The sequence below is a fragment of the Numenius arquata genome, chromosome 19, assembly GCF_964106895.1.
Source record: "Numenius arquata chromosome 19, bNumArq3.hap1.1, whole genome shotgun sequence".
In the NCBI taxonomy this organism is placed as follows: domain Eukaryota; kingdom Metazoa; phylum Chordata; class Aves; order Charadriiformes; family Scolopacidae; genus Numenius; species Numenius arquata.
The window spans coordinates 7160532-7182317 of record NC_133594.1 but is presented as its reverse complement, the minus strand read 5'-3'; the positions used below and the strand labels follow the sequence as shown (position 1 = coordinate 7182317).

At 47.8% G+C, this 21786-nt stretch overlaps 2 protein-coding genes across 3 annotated transcripts; one reads left to right on the top strand and one right to left on the bottom strand.

Annotated features, from left to right (window-relative positions):
* The first annotated feature begins 509 nt into the window (after window positions 1-509).
* Window positions 510-7233, top strand: UCK1 (uridine-cytidine kinase 1). The gene is made up of 7 exons (XM_074161327.1): window positions 510-624; window positions 759-918; window positions 2033-2129; window positions 2224-2366; window positions 2464-2558; window positions 3636-3684; window positions 4104-7233. Exons 1-7 carry the CDS (start codon window positions 538-540, stop codon window positions 4289-4291), a joined length of 819 nt encoding a protein of 272 aa, XP_074017428.1. The 5' UTR covers window positions 510-537; the 3' UTR covers window positions 4292-7233.
* POMT1 (protein O-mannosyltransferase 1) lies at window positions 7100-20083 on the bottom strand. Of its 2 annotated transcripts, XM_074161325.1 has the most exons (19): window positions 19943-20083; window positions 19541-19647; window positions 18906-18956; window positions 17692-17838; window positions 16591-16702; window positions 15802-15867; window positions 15180-15273; window positions 14555-14710; window positions 13834-13964; window positions 13490-13585; window positions 12038-12130; window positions 10940-11036; window positions 10756-10848; window positions 10163-10283; window positions 9794-9891; window positions 9163-9276; window positions 8522-8648; window positions 7679-7856; window positions 7100-7447 (listed from the first exon to the last, which is right to left on the bottom strand). In XM_074161325.1, exons 1-19 carry the CDS (start codon window positions 20062-20064, stop codon window positions 7273-7275), a joined length of 2178 nt encoding a protein of 725 aa, XP_074017426.1. In that variant the 5' UTR covers window positions 20065-20083; the 3' UTR covers window positions 7100-7272. The 2 variants fall into 2 exon arrangements, with proteins under 2 accessions (XP_074017426.1, XP_074017427.1); XM_074161326.1 differs by lacking the exons at window positions 9794-9891; window positions 10163-10283 and having other exon boundaries at window positions 7116-7447; window positions 19943-20080.
* Window positions 20084-21786: the final 1703 nt, after the last annotated feature.

The window sequence follows — 21786 nt, the reverse complement described above, 5'->3', positions numbered from 1 at the left end:
CACACCCCTCCGGGGGCACACGCGGCGGTGGCTGCACCCGCACGGGGCAGAGCTGCCTGTGAGCGGGTACGGAACGGGAGTCACGGAATCGTCTGGGCCGGAAAGCTGGAGGAACCATCTCAGGTGACCTTTCAGATCACGGAGTCCAACCGTCACCCTCACACCGCCCAAACCACCCGTGTCCCTCGGCACCACGTCTACCCCTATTTTAAATCCCCCCCCCCCCAGGGATGGCGACTCCACCGCTGCCCCGGGCGGCCTCTTCCAAGGTTTGACAACCCTTTTGGTGTAGAAATTTCTCCCAATATCCACCCAACCCCCCGTCGCAGCTCGAGGCCGTTTCCTCTCGCCCCGTGTCCGGCTCTCCATGACCGGGTCTCCGTGCCCTCCTCCGTGCCCCTCACGGCTGAGACCGGACGCGCTCAGCGCACGTGTCGCCGCCGGCCCCGCCCCCAGGCCCCGCCCATAGCCCCGCCCCTTCCCCCACCCCCCCGGACTACACCTCCCGTCGGCCCCCGCGCAGCCCCGCCGCCCGCCATGGCCTCCGCCGGCGGCGCCGAGCCGGAGCGGCCGCGTCCCAAGCCCTTCCTCATCGGCGTCAGCGGCGGCACCGCCAGCGGCAAGGTGAGACCCGCCGCCCGGGGCACCCCGCGGGGCCGGGGGGGGGGGAAGCGGAGCCGGGGCCTGGGTTGGGGGGGGGGGAGCGGCGGCGGGTGGTGGCGCCGGCCCCGTCTGATCCCCCCCCCCCCCCCCCTCAGTCCACAGTGTGCGAGAAGATCATGGAGCTGCTGGGGCAGAAGGAGGTGGACCACCGGCAGCGGAAGGTCCTCATCCTCAGCCAGGACAGCTTCTACAAGGTGCTGACCGCCGAGCAGAAGGCCAAGGCGCTGAAGGGACAGTACAACTTCGACCACCCGGGTGAGGCCCCGCCGGCTGCGGCCGGAGCCCGGCGGCGTTTCCCCGCCCCCCCCCTCCCCCCCCCGGCCCCGTAAGGCGGGTGGGTGGTTGGGGTCGGTGGGGTTTGCTGGGCGGGCCTGGGGGGCAAATGACAAGTGCTGGGTAACAGAAAGGCGCTTTCCCGCCCCAAAACGCGTGGGGGGCTTGGCACTGTTCAGTTTATGGTTGGACTCGATTTAGATTAGATGTTAGGAGGAAATTCTTTCTTGTGAGGGTGGTGAGGCACTGGAGCAGGTTGCCCAGGGAAGCTGTGGATGCCCCATCCCTGGAAGTGTTTAAGGCCAGGCTGGACGGGGCTTTGAGCAACCTGCTGTAGTGGAGGTGTCCCTGCCCAGGGCAGGGGAGTGGAACTTGATGATCTTTAAGGTCCCTTCCAACTCTAACCGTTCTATGATTCTATGATATTAAAGGTCTTTTCCGACCCAAACGATTCTATATTTGTCCTTTGCGTGTGCACGTTGCTGCTGTGAGCGCCACGGGGGGGGTGGCTGTGCCCTCGCAGAGAGGGATGCTGGAGAGCATCCCGCTCGCACAGTGCTCTGCCTCCTCACCCTCTGCTGTCGAGAGGCTCTGTGATAAACCACATCCATCCCCAAAAACCCTTTCCTGATGTTTCTGGCCCACAAAAAGAGCTGCTCCCCTTGCTCGGGGGGGTGCTCCGGGTTGCAATGGGACAGTGAAGCCTGGAGCCCGCTGTAGCTTCACCGGGGTGGATAATGAAAAGCATGAAAGATGGCTGAGGTTTTCTAAATTACTCTTACCTAACAGGCTAAAAGAGTTGCACAGATTTATACAATTACCAAGTGGTTTAGTAAAATTATGCAATTACCCACTTTGCATTTGGGTTCTTAATTTCATTGTACTGTAATTTGCTTATAAACAGCAAATTCTCTCTTCCTTATCTCTGTAATGAAGTATAGTAATTGTAGCTTGGGCGGGGAGTGCTGGTAGGAAAGAATAAAGCACAAGTTCCCCTTTTCCTGATGTAATACGAGGCAGAGAGATTTTCCTCTGGGTCTAGAACATCTGAGCAGGACATTTGATACAGCAGCATCTGAACATCTTCCTCTTGCAGACGCTTTTGATAACGATTTGATGCACACAACCCTGAAAAACATCGTTGAGGGGAAAACGGTTGAGGTACCAACCTACGACTTCGTGACCCATTCTAGGTAGGTTTGGGGTTTGTGCAAAGTCTGGGGGACAGACGGCCTGACTGGTGTGAGACCAGTTTAACAGGGAGCTCTGGGGGTGTTTTCCTGGCAGGCTGGCAGAGACAACGGTGGTCTATCCTGCTGACGTCGTCCTCTTCGAGGGGATCCTGGTTTTCTACAATCAAGACATTCGGGACATGTTCCATCTCCGGCTCTTTGTGGACACGGATTCTGACGTCCGGCTGTCGCGCAGGGGTAATGCTCTGCCGTCACGGGCAGCCTCAGCCCCTCCTGTTCCTTATCCATCCTCGGCCCTGTGGTAGAACTCAGGGGTTTTATCTTCCCGTCCCAGTTCTGCGAGATATGAAACGCGGGAGGGACCTTGAGCAGATCCTCACCCAGTACACCACCTTCGTCAAGCCTGCCTTTGAGGAGTTCTGCTTGCCGGTAGGAAATGTTTCGCTAATTTGATTTGTATTTTAGGGGGAGAGAAGGCGCAGGGAGGCCTGAGGATTAGCGACGCTGTAGATGCAGCAATGGTGGCTTTTGATATTTGTTTTTCACAAGTCCCACGCTCTCCCCTCTACCTTATCTATTTAACCATTACAAGCTGCTGGTTTAGGGAAATTAAACGGTTGGTTCCTCGTGTTGCATCGTGGAAATCCCTAGAGGCTGCATGCATTATCTCAGTGCCAGGGCTGTTTTGCCGTGGGTCCCTTGCACTCAAATGCTCCCTCTCTGCATTTATTCTTAAATCTTGCAGGAAGAAAGAAGAGTTTGGTCTCCAGCAGGCTCGCTCTCAACAGGGAACGCTGGTGAAAACCTGGGGCAGACCATTATAGCGTCTGCTTGACAGGCCATAGAATGAGGGGCCAAATTAGGTGCTCACATAATCAAATTAATTTGTAAAAAAACCCAACCCCTTTGAGAACAAAATCCTGTCCGTGGATTAAATAAGATGGAAAATGCTAACTCAGGTGCCTCATGCTCTAGATGAAAGCAATTCTGGGATTGTAAAAGTACTCATTAGAAATGCTGAATTTGCCAGCCTTTTTATAAGTAGGGAAAGAAAAAAAAAAAAAGCAGGGTCCCCTACGGTGGTAAAAATCAATAAAATGTCATCAGAGGCGGGAAGGAGTTTCACAGGCACATTGGGTACCTTGGCTCTCGGCAGAGATTTAGCAATGGCTTGTGAAATGCTGATCGGGAGCAGCTCTCGGCAAACAGAACTCAGCCCTGAAGCGGGTGACCCACCTGACTCTTCAGAGGTGTGAAAGCGAGTACTCCACGCTTGACCTTCTGCTGATTCCCTGCGAAGGGGCAGCAAGAAATCCCTGACCTTAAATCCAGTGCACGTGAGCCGGTGTGACTTCTCAATTCATTCAGGTGTTACTGTGACTGAGAGCTTTAACTTGCAGTCCCGGGGCATGGAAAGCCCTTGGCTTTCTGGTGTTTGGTGGCTTCTTCCTAGAACGAAGCTGGCTTTTCCCATTAACAGTCTCCACAACCGTTTCTGTTTTGCAGACAAAGAAGTATGCGGATGTGATCATCCCCCGAGGAGTTGACAACATGGGTAAAAGGGAGCTGGGTTCTCCGCCTGATTCCTCTGGGGACACCACCTTTGGGGCTGGGGAGGGAGGAGGTGGCACAGCACTGCCTTGTTCGCACGCTTCTAAGGAGAGGTGTTTTGCTTGGGGGGGGTCTGCAGGGGAGGGAGCTGCTCGGAGACTGCCCGGGATGAGCAGCTTCAGCCTGGGGAGGGCTGGAAAAAGTGACACGCAATGGGAGATGCAGAGCAGGACACCAGTGCTACAGCTGGTGTTGCCATTGCTGGTCTCCGTGGAGGTGTGACCTCACTGTGGAGGGCCGGCATGGTCTCCTTTAAGGGCTTGTTGCTAAAACTTGCGTCGAACAGGGCTGGATGCTCCACATTTTCTAGATAACTCAGCCGAGAAAACCGATGTGTCCTCTGTCTCCCGTTCCTCTCCGCAGTTGCTATAAACCTCATAGTGCAGCACATTCAGGACATCCTCAACGGGGACATCTGCAAGTGGCAGCGAGGGGCAGTGAATGGGCACGGTCGGACCTACAAGCGCCCATTCCCCGAGCAGACGGAGAGCAGCAGCGTGCTGGCGGCCGGCAAGCGCTCCCACCTGGAGTCCAGCAGCCGCCCGCACTAACCCCCGCAGCGCCCCAAGGATTTGCCTCTGGTCCAGCCCAACACTGAAGACAACTTTGGGAAAGAAGGACTTCAGCAGAATGGTTGGTGAAGTGCCCTTTAAGCCATCCTAGCAGTGGAGGGGATGCCGGTGTGAAACTTCTCACAGAGGGGAGAGGAAGGAGTCGGCCTAATGTCCCTCCTCCCTTTTCTCCCTGCGATGTCTGGAGTGATGATATTACTTGATGAACTGGTTAAAGGCAGTGCTACTTGCCATTTTTTTAATTTTCAAAATGAGATCTGAGGCCGAAGTCTCCCCTTGAAAATTAAGTGCTACCGGGTGATTAGCAAGACACCCCGTTGCCCTGATGATGATCTTCCTTTGCAGGAAAATTACCCGTCTGTTTCTTGGCAACAAAAGCCCATCTCTTTATCCAAGACTAGCTCCCACCCTGTTAGTTTTAACAAGTAGGTGCCTTCCTACTTTTCTCCCTTTCTCTTCTCCCCATTGTTGGCACCTTGAGTTCTGGCACTGCTCTCCTGCTGCCAGCCTGTGGGGGGATTGACCTGTAGAGGAATCTCTCCCCTGAGACAGAGATGAAACAGAGACTGTCTGGGACAAATGGGAACTTGCAGTTCATCGGGGGGACAGGCCCAAGAAATTGTGTGATTCTGGTTCCTAATTTATTCCTTTCTAAGCTCCCGAACGTTGCTACACTGTATGATTATTTTTTTTTTTACCCAAATAGTCTCCTTTACTGCAGTTACTGAATGCATGAGCTCCAACTGGATTGAGTTGCTCATGGAAACAGAAACCTGACCTTGTCAGTATTAGTGTCTTTTTAGGGCGTTTCCGTACTGCTGGTTGCAGATTCTGCTGGGCGGAATCCCTCCACTTCCAGAGCTGGGTGGAAAGATCAGCAGGAGGAGGGGGGGGAGCTGTGATTCTGCAAGACCCTCCTGCTGCTGGCGAGCAGCTCTCTGGCCACAATCCCGCCCGCACACGGGGTCAGAGTGCTGGCCTCGCACTCAGGCAGTTTAAACTCAAGAATGTCTGGTTTTTTTCTAAAAAAAGAGCAGACAAGAGGCTGGAAGCGTAAACACTGATATCCCAGTTCCTGTAGTTTATCACAGATAAGTGATACTGCAGCAACATGAAGTTTCTGGAAAAAAATTTCATCTGAAATGAAGTGCCGGTTGGGCCTTTTGACAATGTCCTTGTGGTATCCTTCTTGAGTCTGGACTTATGGTATAATTTTAAGAATATGGGGGGGGGGGGGGGAAATTATTATAAGGAACTTTTCATATTTGCTAGTTTTCTAAAAGCAGGGTCCGGTTGTGTTGGTTGTGGGTGTGTTACTTTGGCTAATAAACAAGTGAACAAACAGTGAGCAGAAATGACCATTTTATATTAAAAAAAAAAAAGGTATTTGTGCTGCTTGCACTACACCAGCAGAAAGGGAGAGAAAGGGGTGCTTCTGGAGAGACTCTTACACTCAACAAGTCTTTCTCCCCTTAACTCAGAATTGTTTGTGTTAGTTCTGTAATGGCTGAAGCTTTAGAGGAAAAAGAAAGCTTAAAAAAAAAGGTGCTCTGTGCTGTCATCCCTATAGTCCTTTCAAAGCTGGAACTCAGAAATGGTTTGTTATCTATTAGTGATCAGCACAGCTCAGTGGTGCCGCTGCAGAGAAAGCAGGTCCTTCCCCAGCTGCTGCTGGGTGTTGTTTAGCTCAGGGTGACAGACTTAGAGTATGAGCTACTGCACTGAAGCATTAGCTATCGGGGCTGATTTAAGTAGGAGCAAAATAGTCACTAAAACCTCCTTTGAATGACTGTGGTGTTGGATCATAACTTCCTCTGGGGGAGGAAGGGAGCTCAAAGCAGCCTTGAATGGCATTTGTTAGAGCAGCGAGGAACTCCACAGTGAACACCACCCTGGTCTGTCTTGGTCAGCTTTGAGCTGTACGGCGAGATCCGGCAGCTGCAGCCATGCAGAAAAAAATAATCAAAGGTGGCACAGGTACTGTAACCCTTGCTGAATAGAGCTATTCTCTGTCGCGTGATCAGTTCTGCCTTGCTCGGGTGTTCTTCCTACAAGATCTGGGGTATAACCCTGCAGCCTGGTAAATAACAGGCCACGGGCTTCACGTGAACGCCGCAAGGATTCTTCTGGCTTTGGCTGACTTCTTGGCCTGCCTGAAGCTTTGTTTTGGCTTTGTTTAGCTGTAATAGCAATTTTTTTTTTAATGTCTATTTGTTTTGGTTTTGTTTAGCTTCATAAAAATTATGGTTATGCCAAATGATTATACACAGATAATAGTGACAAGTCATTATTCTATGAAGAATGAACTATTTATAAACTTAGCTTAATGCTGCAATGCAATGAAATAGGGATGATGGCAGAGCATTGGAAGTGGGGGCAAATAATGCATTGTTGAGGAATATTGTCATGGGACGATGCTGAAGACTGCAGGGCCAGTTACTGAAAGTTAAAGATGTGTAAGTTTTAGAGCTGGGAAAACTTAGTTTTTAGGAATAACCAAGAAATCAGAGAAAAGTATCTGATATGTCAGAGAGAATCTACTTATAGTAACTTGTACCATGGAATTGCAGACCAAGGTGCTAGGGAACAGATAAAATAGCCCCAAACGCCATGGAGTGTGAGGAGGAAGCAACACTCAACATATTCTCCCAGGAAAGAGGAAGAAGCAGCCCTTGCAGCAGACTCTTCCCAGCAAAGGACCTGGGATGCTGTTGACTGAAGTCAGCAGCCTTCAGAGCCCAAAGGGCAAACGCAGAGATGAAGAATTATGCTCATAACAGCTATATTACTGTTGAGACCTTTTCTGTAACAGTATTCTTTTATTTTCTTTTTCTGTAATAATTAGATCTGGACAACTCTCAATTATTTGACCAGACTGTTAAGATTTCAGTGATACTAACAATAAATTCTTGGCTTTGCATAAAAGGCGTTTCCTTTTGCCTGTGACAAGGCTGTAATTGTTACTGTTTTTGGATAAGGATGTTCCAGCTGTCCTTCCAGCGCAAGTCCTTGAGTTCCGTAACGGACAGAGAGGGTTCCCCATAGGTGACAGGGCTGAACGTGCGATAGACAAGGTAAACCGAGGAGAACCAGGCCACGATCAACGCACTGAACATGCTCTTGAGAAGCAGAGATCTGGGATGAGAGAGGGAAAGAGCGGTCAAGTTACATCAGGGATGGCCAAACACTTCATCCAAAAGGGAGACCTAAATCTGGCCTATCTTTTCTAAAGGCAGAGGTCAAAGTATAGCCTCTGCTGGAAAAATCACTGCTTTCCCTGCAGCAGCTTGCCAAGGTGACAACGCCGGAGAAAAGAACTGGAGAAAAGTCAATTCTCTTGTCTATCTATCTGTTAAAGCCAAATACCTGCAGAGATGATTGCCAAGATGCTGTAACACGATGGGAATCAGGAGAATCTGGAACGTGAGGGCAGGCAGGTAGTGGTACAGGAAAAGCGTTTTCTCCATCAGGAAGAAGGGCAGGTAATTCACAGCCCAGCCTCCAACACAGATGCCCCCGGCTGACACCCACAGCTGCCATGCATCTGCAGGAGACAGGAGACAGCTCAAAGCATGGGCCCTGGAAGCCTAAAGTCTCTAAGAGGTTGCCAGCTTGCGTAGTTCTGAGTTTTTTCCCTCCCTCACGCTGTGCAGTTTGTGCTAATATAACTTGACCACACTCAGCCGAGGGCAATGGTTAAATTTTGTCACACTTCTGGGACATACCTGTACCCATCAAGACAGATGACAGCCAACAGCTTCACTGTAGGACAACAAAATGTACTGCCAGAAGGGGCAGCGTAAAACTGCCCCGACAAACAGAGGACATGGTACCTCGGCTGGAATGAACACATCTAAAATAAACCCCTCCCTACACAGCCAGTACCTGCTTCTTTTAAATCATCACAAAAGGGCTCAGTAGAACCCAAATCCAATGCTTGGAGTCTTCTTAGATCCAGGGAATGGTTCAAATAAATACTATGCTGGCTATGATATTTTTATGTGGTGATGGTCATATTGCAATGACCATAATCTTCATGGGCTACTCTAGATGTTTGTGTGTCCTTAATACAAATTTCAGGGTTAGTGGGCAGGAAGAAGCACTACAAAGCATACAGTTGCAAAAATATGGCTTTGAGGGCCATTAAAGTGTAGCAGAACAAGCGACAAACAACCTCCCCAATTCGACACACACACAATGGAATCAGACCTTCAGGAATGTCATAAATTTTTCTTCTCCGTCGTATCAAGTACCACAGGGACAGACACGTGTAGACCAGAGCAGCAACGTTAGCTGAAGCCCAGGTGACAACATTCCCAAGGAGATGGATCTGGGCCTGCAGAACAGAAGATGGTCTAAGCCAGAAGCAGGAACATGCTGCAGTTCTTCTAGACAAGTTTAAATACTACTAAAACAAATTTGCTAAATTAAACTTCAGCTTGTGCCTGGCTAGTAACCTGCTCTTTCCTGGAACAAAGCAAGCTGATAAACTTTGCTGCTTCAAGAGTCTTTTGTAATGTAAGGCATTTAAAAGATGCTATTGGAGATGAACTCATCTTCTAAATGGAATCAATAATGGAAACGATTGAACTGCAGGTTTCCTTTACAAAAAAATGTGCAAGAAGACATGATTTAATTAAAAGCAACTACTGCCAAAGCTGTATCACATGCCAAAAAAAACCAATCCAACCCTCAGGGAAAATACATTCTTAATACAGGAAGAGTCCATCCTGGAGCAGCTCCTGGCTGGAACTGCTGCCCTGCTCTCGCTCACACTCATGGAGCTCACGTCTGAATTGACGTCTGTTTTCTTCACCAGGTTCACGTTTACTTCTACCTCTCGTACTCACACCGGAGGTCGGGTGGAGCCAGTAGGCAATATTTGTGTCCATTGTGATCCAGTCAAGAGCAGAGGAGCTGTACTTATGTTCTGTGTCTTCATTTTTTAATGTGAGTATTTTCCACTAGAAAAAAAAAAAAAAATGTAAACAGAAGGTTTTCAGAATTGGAGCAAGTGGAAAAGCATAGGTGAAGAGCTCCAGATGTAAGATGGTCAGTTCTTAACCTGGAAGCGGAGAAAGATTTTGCATATCTCATACTAGATGCTGATCAATACAACGGTTTTATTTTGTTCTCATATAATGCACTTTCCTTAGTGAATTTCTACAGTGGTAGTAAGGGACATCAACACTACTGGCTGCATGTACAACACATCGCAGTTCAGTTTCAGACAGCTTCTGGGTGCCCAACGGATCTTCCCCCGCTTCTTTTTTTACACAATCACTTGGGTAATCGTTACTGAACGGTACACGTCTCTAATGCCCTTCTAAGTGCACTCAGAAATATTTTTTTCAGTGAGGAAGCCAAACTACTCTATCAGCAAGGAATAAACAATGAAGCCTGAGGCTCAGAGTTTGCAGAAATGCTCAGGTTCCTGCTCTGCAGCAGCAGGAAAGATGAAGGGAGTAAGAAGACACTCACCTGCAATTCCGTGAACTTTGCCATGAAGCTGAGGTTTTTACTTATATCCATCTGTGTGGGAGAGTGGAGTTCCACTTCCCTCTCTTTTTGCTCTTGGCCTGGAAGAAAATAGCATAGCTCAGAAATAACCACGTAACAGGTAGAAAGCTAGAAAGGGGAGAGAGCACATATGATACACCCTTGGCTCCTCACACTCCTGGGAGCCCTTCTCCAAACACAAGAGCGCTCTAAGAGGATTTGTAAGGATTCTGACATCATGAGGGAGCCGGAGCCTGCTGAACATACACATACACACGATACCACCTTCCATCAACGTGAAGTGTCCCCCCAGACACAGAAATCTGCTTCGAAAACACGTCTGAGACGTACTTTTCCCATATCTGTGCTCTTCCACATTCCACACCATGCTCTGGTGGTAGCCTTTGGACAGCTTCTCTCCAACCACCTCCAGCTGCCGGTACCCCCACTCGGGTAAAGACGCTCCACTGAGCTGAAAGTGAAAAAGGACTGTAAACTTCCAGCCCTGCCAATGTGAACCTCGGGCTGGAAGTTCCGAGGCCTGTCTGAGCACTGGACTGCTAGAAAGTACGCAAAGGCAATACTGCGTCCACAAATGCTACAGCCATGAAGTCAGTGATTCTGGCAAACTGAACTATTCCAGACGCTCTCACATACTACACACAGACTCAGCATCAATTTCTGAGGCAGTATTTAAGGCCCAGTTGTGCACATTGGTCACAACCTCCCAAGAGGCAGGACAGCTCTGCATGCTGCAAAGGCATGAGGTAGGAGTATGACTACCTGAAAAACACGCTGCCCTTTTACCACATTAAGCAAGTTTATTGTTTCCTTTTATTTACTTAGTTGGTTTAGACACTTTGGAGCGAAAGGTTAGTAGTTTATGAGATTACAAGAGCTGCATGGAAGAAAAACTATAGCCAAATAAACATAAATCCACTTACCTTTAGCACTGCAGAGGTGTTCACATGAACAAACCTCACTTCTGACAGAATCGTCTTCCACACATCTGTGTCTGACTCCCGATTTACAATTTCCTACAACAGAAAGATGTCTTTTGATCCTCATGGTGTCTCAGCCGTTTCTGCTGGATCGTCATGAGCTCCTCCCTTTGCTTCGACCACTCACCACTCTCCAGAGGTTCTGTGCTGGCATGGAGATGTTATAATCAATATAGCAGGAAACTTCTTGGGAGTGGGGGCTAAGAGGGGCAGCAACATCATGCCTAGAAGACAAGCAAAGTAAGATCATTCCCCAAAACACCATTTCTCAAATCCATATAAAAGCAAACCCATAAAGGTATTGAATTGGCTTAGACCAGATTCAGAAATAAAGCAAAACCAAGTAACCCATTTATACAGATTGCACTGTTTACTCTGAAAAAGAACACTCCCAACTACCAAGAGCTGCCAGGAACAGGCTCCAAGGAAGCCAATACAGATGTCTGCTACGCCAGGCTGAAGAACAAGCACCGATTGTGACAAACAGAGACACTGTTCACTGGGGTTTCCAATAACGAACAAATTAGGTTTGGAAGGGACATAGCAAAAACCTAAGTTCAGAACAGCCCGCTTCCTAATCTGAGTGCAGGCAGACGCCCTTTGGGGCGTCAGGAAGGAATTTCATTGCAAAAAAGGTAAGAATCTGTGGCAATCCGCCACAGCACACTGTATTCTCCAACACATCTTCCTAACTTTCAGAGCACATCCTTCACGCAGGAGTATGCCATCAAAGTCGGTGGAGCTGGTAGGTGACTTGGGGTTTACTGTCACAAAAAATACTAAATATCTGCACCTGCCTGGAGCAGAGGCAGTGAAGGAGGAAGACTCGCCAAGGGGAGTATGCATTTAGGAATCTGCAGAACAATCATGAATTGTGAACACGGTTGAAACCACCACCAGCCCCTCTAAAGGCCACCAGCAGTAAGACCAGAAACAGCCACCAGCCACTGAACAGTTTGTGATTAGTATCAAATCCCACTGCCAACTCAACCACAAAAAATATATAAGCATACAGCATCCTTTCTCTGGGACACAGGGATGGCTTGTCTAACTAACCACGAGGTCCCTCCTAGCCCCACCATTTAAAAATCCATGAATAACAGGCAGTCTACAGTATATCTGAATGCCAGGGTCACTGCACTTCAACTCCTTAAGAGTTATTCTGAGAGACACCAAAGCAGAATGACCCACCTCTGGCAGAGCAGAGGATGAGGAAAGGACTTACGTGTTGAGGTACCGAGTGGTAATGCCGTGGACCAGCTGCACGATGTGTCCGTGCCTGACAGGACGGGGTGGGTTACTCACCACCAGCTGCTGCCTGTGGGGGTGACACCCAAGAGGAAGTGGTTAAATTCTTCTTTCAATGTAACGCAACCTTGTCATGACCAAACCGTTAGGTCAAGAAGCTGCGGGCAGGGACAGACATTTAGGCAGCAAGATGAGAAATTCAAGCAATCTATAGATTGTACCAGAATGGAAATAAAGCTCATCAAGGCAAAGGTGAGTTAAGGACAGGATGACTCAGAGGATCGGTAATGGGATACTGATATCCCAGGCATTAGGTCAGTGGTCTGAATCCAGGTCAGTCAGGAGCGAGTTCAGATTATTCCCATCACACAGCTGCTCCCTGGCTTCTGTGAAATGAGTTAGTGCTTCCGTGAGGTCTGTCAGGTGTTCATACCACACTTCTGGCACAATTATAAGAGAGATCAATGGCTATCTCTAGCATGAAGACCAAATTCTCATCTTGCTTCTGGACAGGGCTGAGGCATATGCCCCCCTTGGCAAGTTCACCTAACTGCTGCCTGTATTTTACTGCTCTACAGCAGGACTTCATATCCTCCAAGGCTCATACAAGTCTTGAGTTTGAAGAATTTTAAGAAGATCCTGGGTTTTTGTGGGTTTTGGTAGAGTCCCTGCTTGAAAGGTTTGCACTATGGACAAACCTTCCACTGTGGATATGATTTAGAATGGCACACAGTCCTTCTAGTAGGACTGTTTATACAGTTGCCAGAGCAACATAAGAAACCTGCGAAAGCAACTTTTTGACAGTATCAAATGATATCACACAAGGGCTTTTATTGATAAAACCACAAGAACAAAGAGTCCTGCTCTCCACTGACAGTTAAAATGGCAAAACAGTTCAGTGTGAACCAGACCTCTCAGGCCCAGGCACCCACCTGGAATCCGTCTCCATGTGGCAGATTCTACAACTGATCCCACATTTTAAACACAAAGAAACACTCGTGCTGCAAAAGTGATTTCTACTCCCTTCTGAGACCATTCAAGTTTGATAAAATTCATCAAGGCGCTCTAATGCCACAGCTCACACACTTCAAAAAGCAGAACTTCCTTTTCATGCAAAGCACCTGAAGAGTTCCCACCGGTCTCATTAGTCTCTAAAGCTCCCCGTGGGCACAGCACAGCCCACGTTCTGGCAGGAGTGGTTCAGACAGAATTTCAGAGTCCTCAATAATGCTTTTACCATATTGAGGAGGATTACGCAAACAGCTGCCCTTATCAACCCTGGAACTGAAATACTTGCTCAGGACCACACATGGCCTCTGCGCCCATAAGCAGAGAATAGTTATGTGGAATCCAAGCCCTGGTTAGGGCATGGAAGCATACAGAAGCTATGCTTACAGCAGCTTGGCATTTAAATCTCTTGCATACTCACATCCCAGGATCTTTGACAATCCACCAGTTGTTCACATCCTTGAAGGGATAACATGTCACCTGCTGTTGATGGGAACTACCTCGGCCATTCTCATACCTGCACAGAAGGTTAAAAAAAACCCACAGGTGTTTAATAGCACATTTCTGTGCTCAACCGTCACAGCAATACAAACCAGCACCAGATCACTGGCTCCATTCCTACAGAGCAGAGAGAACTTCTTCATCTGCACTGTGCTCTGAAGGATTAAGAGATTGCCAGGACCCAAACTGAGATATTTGGACTGGCAGGCGAAGAACCGGAGCATAATTTCACCCTAATAGTACAGACCCAACCAGACTCCTCACCTGATGGGATAAGTATTTGTGTGAGAATGGAGCCAACACTGCATGGGCTTGCCCAACACATTCCGCAGAGTAATCTGAGAGCCGTAGGCCACCTCTAAGGGCTGACCCTGAGTGATTCGAGCCAGCCCACCCTGAGAAGTATAATGATATGGTAAGTGGAAAGAAGAAGAAACAACCCAGAAGCTGTTTAAATTCTATTAAGAGTCACGTGCCGCTTTAACCTAGCAGTATCTTAGCACCATGCTTTCTCATTTGGTTGTATCTACAAAATTCAACTCTTGCAGCACCATACTCCATGAACAGTAAATACTCCAATGCCTGAAAGACTACAAGGTCTTAGGGAATAGCCCTAAATCCATGCTGTTCTAAAAGACAGACTAAGTACACAGAAATTTACACTACCATCCTGTAGTACACAACATCATCACTTAAGAGTTCAATACTTCTGTGGAGTTTCCTGTAGGAAGGGACAAATCTTCACCAGAAGAGTGAACATATTGTTCTTGGATCACTGGGAAAAGCATTTCATCCATTATTAGGATTTCAGTCATTATTGCTTCATCTTAAAGCAGTATGACAGCAGTAGTTAAATTACATAAAAGGAACAAATATGCAGGATCAAAGGAACAAGATTGCACGCCTTTCTTCTAATAGTGAACAAAAGACAAATTTCCCCCTGTTCTCCCTTAATAAATCAGTTTTATGACCACATTTCCTTTACCTCTAAACTGGCTTGAAAAGCACTTGTCATAATCTGGTCATGAGGCCCAGAGCGATACAGCAAAGTCAAGTGAACATAGAAGAAGGACAGGTACATTGCCACTGGGATGACGATGAGGGCCAGTCCCCTAGCTAGAAAATGGCACATCAAGGAAACCTAGAAGAACACAGAGAACACACTGGTTTCATGCTCCAGATATTAAAAATACTTAAAACACCAGTGCACTTGGCTTGTTTTGCCTGTCTTTTTTTTTCCAGTTTCCCCAACCACCCTTATTCAGCTATAACTTTGTGGACAGCTGGGTAACTTCCCCTGAGGATTTGAACTGGAGCCAACAGGAGGTATGTGAAACAGTATAGGTTTTGAGCCACAAATCACCAAGCCACGAATAAGAGTAGAAAAGCCAGTCACACACATACATGCTTATCTTGAAGTTAACTCGATCTTCTCCAGCAGCTGAGCTGCGAAACTGTTCTAAGACAGGAGGGTCTGCAGACTACGACAAGGAATTTTGGTACAAAAAACAGCTACAGACCACATGGTTATGTGCAGACTTGCAAGGCTCCTAGCTGGCTCCTGTACTGAAAAGTTACACGTAATATATTTCGCACATTGTGCTACCTACATTTGACAAGTTTTGGTCTCCTATCATGTGCCAGAAGTGGAGTCCTGCGATGCTCAAGAGCAGCATATAGGTAAACAGGCCCATATATTTCACCCTGAGAAGCAAGCGCATAAAAAATGAACATGGTTAAAAACTACCCAATTACCTAATACAAGACATAAACATTCAAACTTTCTCTTGAACAGGATGCATTAAAGTCCAAGGACTTAGATCCATGAGAAGTTTGGTACGACAACAGAATCAAGCCTTAAGGCTTTGACACCAGACGATATCACTTGTTTGCCAATGACATAAAATAACTGCAGTGAGAGAGAACCTTCTTGATAACAAGCTGGTAGATCACAAAGTAGAGAGTCCCTAAATTCCGATTTACTGAAGCTTGAAGCAACTAAGAAGGAGGAGTGAAAGTCATCTCTGAGAAATGTGTTTTGCTCTTCCCAGGACAGTACACTCTAATGCCTGGTATTGTCCACTGTGAACTGACATCCTCTCTAAAGGTCATGGAGAGGTCTGCTCAGAACAGCACCAAGAATCAGACTTCAAAGTCCAAAGCCCCGCTGATACCTCAAGTGGCAGGCAGGAAAGTCAGCTTATTAAACCAAAGGAAGACGTCATCACTTACCCAACTGCACAAGAACAAGCTACTCCAGTCAACAGAAGCCAAAACCACCATCTTCCAGAGAAGGAACTTAAATAAAAGGACAAATGAAAAGATGCTATGGTGAGATCTGGGCGCCTTCTTAGGATCCTGAATTCAGGTAATTTAACTTGAAAAAAACTTGCAGGACTTCAATATTCCTTATTCTACTCAGGGGTATTTCATTCTGAACCTCCCACACCACCCTCTTAGCCCTGACCTACAGGGTGTTCTTAAATGTACTTCTCTGTATACTGAAAAGCAAAACTGAATGCTACCTGCCTTCTGATACTATAGATAAAATAAATGTATTAAATCACTTGCTGGGCTCAGTTTAAAGATAATTTTACTTTACTTAAAATTATTTTATCCTCTGCAAGTATCAGAAAACATGTGAAGTCACAAAAAGGAGACAAAGATCTCTAAATTCAGTGCCTGTAAACAGTAACGAAGGAGTGCTAAGTGATCTGTTATCATCAGGGTTTCTGTGCACAGAAAGAAACCTTCCAGTAAAAAAATCTGGGTGCAAAGGAGTGCTCCCAAGGGATTTTATTTTTATTGAAAAATAAGAAAGACAACCTTTCTACCAGTTAAAACAGTCTTTAACAATGCTCAGAAGAGAAAACTTCTGGGGCAGTCATATGAGAGGTCAAAGCATTTGATTTTACCGACAGATGAAGTAAGTTGCAGAATGAAGCGTCTTACAGACAAAAAATCCACACAGTCTGTGACAAAAAAGAGTCACCACAAGGATGGGAGACAATCCAGCTTTACCTGTGCCTTTGCAAATTGTAGAACTTCAGGTAGGACAAAACTGCAAGTAGGATAAAAAAAATCAGTATCGATTCCAGAAGCATGAACCTTGACTGAGTGATCAAAGAGTTCTCTGTTGGAAAAGGGAGACAGACACAAAATAATAGAAACTTATCTATTGGCAAGTGCTGCCTCAGACAATCACATCATTATCCAAGAGAAGGACCTGCCCCTTTAAGGACAGCCAATTCACCTGCAATCTTACTGGCTGTAATAGGGAGGTGTTGGGTTTAAAGGGACAAAAACCTTTCAGGAGGGCAAAGTACATGGCTGTAACTGTCTCCAAGGACAATAAGGTGGGCAAGTAGTAAAGTCTGGCGGGAGGCAGATAAAGGTTCTATGCTTGCCTACAAAGGCAAAAAAAAATCCATTCTGAGCTTCTCAAGGCAAGGAGAGTCAAGGCAGTGACCCCAGCAGGCAACGAGCGTGACAAATCTTCAAGAAAGCAATGAGCTGCTTTGTGCAGGATTCCCTGAGCCAGAATCAGTGCAGCCGGTAGCCAGGAGAGGTTTCTCTTATCAGCTACAGGGCTGTTGAAAGGCTCTTTCTCTTTCAGGCAGCTGCCAGCGGACCCTCACAGAAAGTTACACACACTAGAACAGTGTCAAATCATGGTGCTAAGGACACAGACTGGTTTGCTGCACATGGAGATGAAGAAATTTGATGAGCTCTAACTGCTCAGTAGGGTTGTCCTGCTGTTAAAAATGAGTTATGTTGTAACTCATCCTGTAAAACTGAGGAAGAGAGTACAGGCCTCCTTGGATGCAAGAAACGTGTTTTTCTATGAGGCTGTTAAGGCTGCCCACTTTGCTTAATAATGAAATGAACTTCTACAAAGCCTCAGCCTAGAACGGCAGCCTGCGCAGAGCTGTAAGGAGAGCGGGGACCAGAGAGGCACAGCAAAGACTGACACAGGCCAGGGCTGAAAGTGGGCTCCGATATGTTCTTAGCATCCTGTGGGGAGACGCTACTCCCGCCTTTTATGCGCTCTAAAAATTCAGAAGGGGAAAAGGGACCCTTCTCCCCCTGTATGAAGAATGGGACCCAGGGGAATAATCTTACCTAAGAGAATCAGAAGAGCAGCTCCAAGTGCAGCACAGTGGGAAAACTGCAGTTCTACCAAGATCTGGTACGCTAAAGGCACACAGAGAGCACCAGCCAGTGCTGGCAGGAGTCGCAAGGACCAAACAGGAACATTCACGCTATATTCTGAAACAGGAGGCAACAGTGAGGCACAAATGTGGAAACTATTAATTGCAGAGAGGACGGATCAATACAGAATTCCCCATGACTACAAGTTGCTGAATCTAACTTCTACTCTTTGTAATTTATTATCTGTCTTGTACTCCTTAAACTGTTTTAACTGATGAAAGAAATCTGTGCTATGGAATAATAAATGCCTTACACTTCTGTTGGGCGGAGAATGGCTGGAGAGCAGCCCTGAGGAGAAGGACTTGGGGGTGTTGGTGGATGAGAAGCTCAACATGAGCCGGCAGTGCACACTGGCAGCCCAGAAAGCCAACCGCATCCTGGGCTGCATCAAGAGAAGTGTGGCCAGCAGGTCGTGGGAGGTGATTCTACCCCTCTACTCTGTGCTCATGAGACCCCACCTGGAATACTGGGTCCAGCTTTGGAGTCCTCAACACAGGAAGGACATGGACCTGTTGAAACGGGTCCAGCGGAGGGCCACAAAGACGATCAGAGGGCTGGAGCACCTCCCCTGTGAAGACAGGCTGAAAGAGCTGGGGTTGTTCAGCCTGGAGAAGAGAAGGCTCCGGGGAGACCTCACAGCAGCCTTCCAATAACTGAAGGGAGCCTACAGGAGAGCCGGAGAGGGACTCTTTGTCAGGAGATGTAGTGACAGGACAAGGGGTAATGGTTTTAAATTGGAAGAGGGGAGATTTAGATTAGATATTAGGAGGAAATTCTTTACTGGAGGGTAGTGAAGCACTGGAACAGGTTGCCCAGGGAAGTTGTGGATGCCCCGTCCCTGGAAGTGTTTAAGGCCAGGCTGGACGGGGCTTTGAGCAACCTGGTCTGGTGGAGGTGTCCCTGCCCATGGCAGGGGGGTTGGAACTCGATGATCTTTAAGGTCCCTTCCAACTCTAACCATTCTATGATTCTATGATTCTGTTAGAGATCTGCAGAAGACTTACTTTAAGGAGTGAAGGTTTCAGATAAAGCATTATTTCCACTAGTTAGGCAAAGGAATCTATCAGTCACTGAAATACTGCTTATTTTCTCAGGAGAATCAGACAGTTAAAATAAGCTCTTACCAGCTCCAATCCTGTTCCATAAGAAGTTTCCATCAAATCCTCCTAAGTAACCTACAACATAAGCAACAAGTCAAAATTTCCAGTCTCAAAACAAGTATAAAAACTGGTGCTAAATTGGTCCTGGAACCATTTCCCAAACACATAGTTTTTCCACGCAGGAAAGCCTTTTTCCCAAAAGGGTCTTCTTTCGCACAGTTTGGCCTGCAGCAGCGCTTGGTAATGTTCAGAGGCAAAAAGAACATAAACTGGGAACAACAGACTCTCAGTGACAAAGTATATTTAATCTCTACTTCCCATACACACACACTTTTATGTTGTGCATATCCCAGCTATAGAAAGGAACTCGGGCCTGAAACTCTGCTTGTTGCCTACTATTTCTAATCTTACCTTTCTCTTTATCCAAAGGATTGGATAACGAGGTAAGGGATACATGGCTCCATCACCTCCCCAGCACTCATGCAACAGCCCCCTAACAATACTAAATAAGGGAAATCCTAATTCTCGCTGCATCAGAATCTCTCAGCCGCCTTGTGCTTTTCCCCAGACACAGGATCTGACAACTCATTTCTAACCAGCACTTCTCTCTTCCACAGCAACAGGCAGCAGAGGCTTCCCAATTTCAGGAGAAGCCCTACCTCCCAGAGCCAGCAGCATGTGGCCAAAAGGTGGGCCGCTGTCATCCACGAAGAAGATCCTCTTCATGTAGAGGGAAACGAATTGGCCATAATAAACTTCATCAAAACTGAAACACAAAAGGCAGAAATATGTCAAGTCTAACTGGAAGTATCCTGGAGGCTATAGGGGTACTAAGAAGGAAAACACTGATCTGCTGGCAGAAAGCTAAGAATACAATGGAGCACAGTGACTTTGCCCCTTCACCTTCCCCTCCGGAGTTTCTATTAGGGAAACACTATCACCTTATTTACAGAGGTTAACATCAGGCAAGCTCTGCTCTTCTGCTCCTGCGTTCTTACTCACAGATGTTTAAAAAACAGAAGTCTATGTTATTCAAGTAGAAAATTAACTATTCTACTCACACTACAGCCCGTGGGTAGGAAAGCCCCCAAAGACGGCTTATTAATCCAATCACAGTCAATGCCACGAGGTTCATATTTATCTCTGCAGTAACCACAACGGGATTCTTCAGCAATCCCAACATCCTGTTGAAGGTCTGTGCAAACCTCCAAGGGCAATGAGAGAAGAGCAACAGTCACCCTCTTGCTCAAAGCTGGCTGAACATCATTTGACAGAAAGTATGGACCACTATTTGCTGCTACAGTCAGCTCACAGTAACCCGATCTTCCAAAGTTCTCTTGCTTTCCACATTTATCCATTTTCTGCTGTATTTATAAGAGTAACTGTAAAAATGCAGTTACTAAACTAACACATGTAACTTTTCATCTGCCCTACTTCTACACACGTATGGTTCTCTGCCATCAATAAAAAGCTAGAAACTTTGCTTATTCTTATACTAGTTCTGCAAAACCACAATAGCTTAATTCAAGCCTATATTCCGCTTTACTCTAAGCAAACCTCCCAGCCCAAATTCTGATGCTAGTGATAGGCAAACCACATGCTCAGGCATCAGGCTGCTCAGGTGGCTTTGAAAAAAAATAAAGAGTTACTTCCTTGCAAAATGAACATATTTCTTTGGCGGGGGGGTGGGGGGGTGGAGCGGGAGGCAGAACCTATAAACATCCTCTGTCTTAAAAAGCTGGCTATTGGAGCACAGGTGTAGGTGCTGTGGGGCTCTAGCGCAGCCTAGGGGGGAGCGCTGCAGGAAGCAGGGCTGAACTCTAGGCAAAATTGCTAAAAGCTACGCCAGAAAATAGTAAGGAATCAGTGTTACCTCCTCACCTCAATATGACTGAAAGTTACCAGAACAAATCCATCTGCGTGGCTTTGATCAGGGGAGAACAAAGCGAGATAGCAAGCACATCACCACCATCAAGTACGGTGCCACTGTCCTTGTTTCTCACTACCTACAAAACACAATGTGGTTCAGCTGCGCATTGCCCTGGGAAACACTTTTGTAAGAAGCCCCTTGTAAAGCTGTGCTCTCCACTATCACTGGGGATGCTACACCACTGCCCCACCTGCCTTGGGACAAGGGCAGGCTATCACTTTCACTCTACCATTCCCTCACAGGCCCTGGGACCCCAAAGAACACCCTGACAGAAAGGACCCTGCTTCTCCCTACAGCACAGGCAGGCCCTGAGCCCTGGGGCAGGACTGCAGCACTACCTGCCCCCCCAGACCTCATACACCTCCTCAAGGAACCATTAAGCCCTCTACCATGCTTTGCACCCCATTCTATGAGCCTTACGAGGGGCTAGTAAGACCACCAAACACCCCCTAGGTCTTATTTCCCCTTTTGAGCTTTTAGGGGGGCAGCAGGACCCCAGACCCCACACCCAAGCCTCTCCCTTGAGGCTTAAAGGGTCAACAAGACCCACCAGCCACCCTGTACCCAGCCCTGTATCCCCCCTTGAGCGTTTTGGGGGGGGGGGGGGCAGACGACCACTAACCCACTCCCAGACCTCCCACCCTCCCCTGGAGGCTTATGGGAGCAAGGGGGCCACAAGCCCCCACCCCCTCCAAGCCTCGCACCCCTCCTCAGGCCTCAGGGGGAGGCAGCAGCGCCACTAATCCCGCTACCAGGCTTCGCCCCCACCCCCTTGAGCCTTACAGAGGTGAGGGGTGCGGCAGGACCCCCAGGGCCCGATCATGTCCCGGGAGAGGGAGAGGGAGCGGGACGGGGACCCCCGGCCCTGAGGAGATGGCGGGGCCCGCCCCGCTCAATGGGGGCGGAGCCTCGCGGCGCCGGATGTGGCGTCAGACGCACACAGCGCCGGGAGGGCGGGGAAAGCGAAGCGCCCCG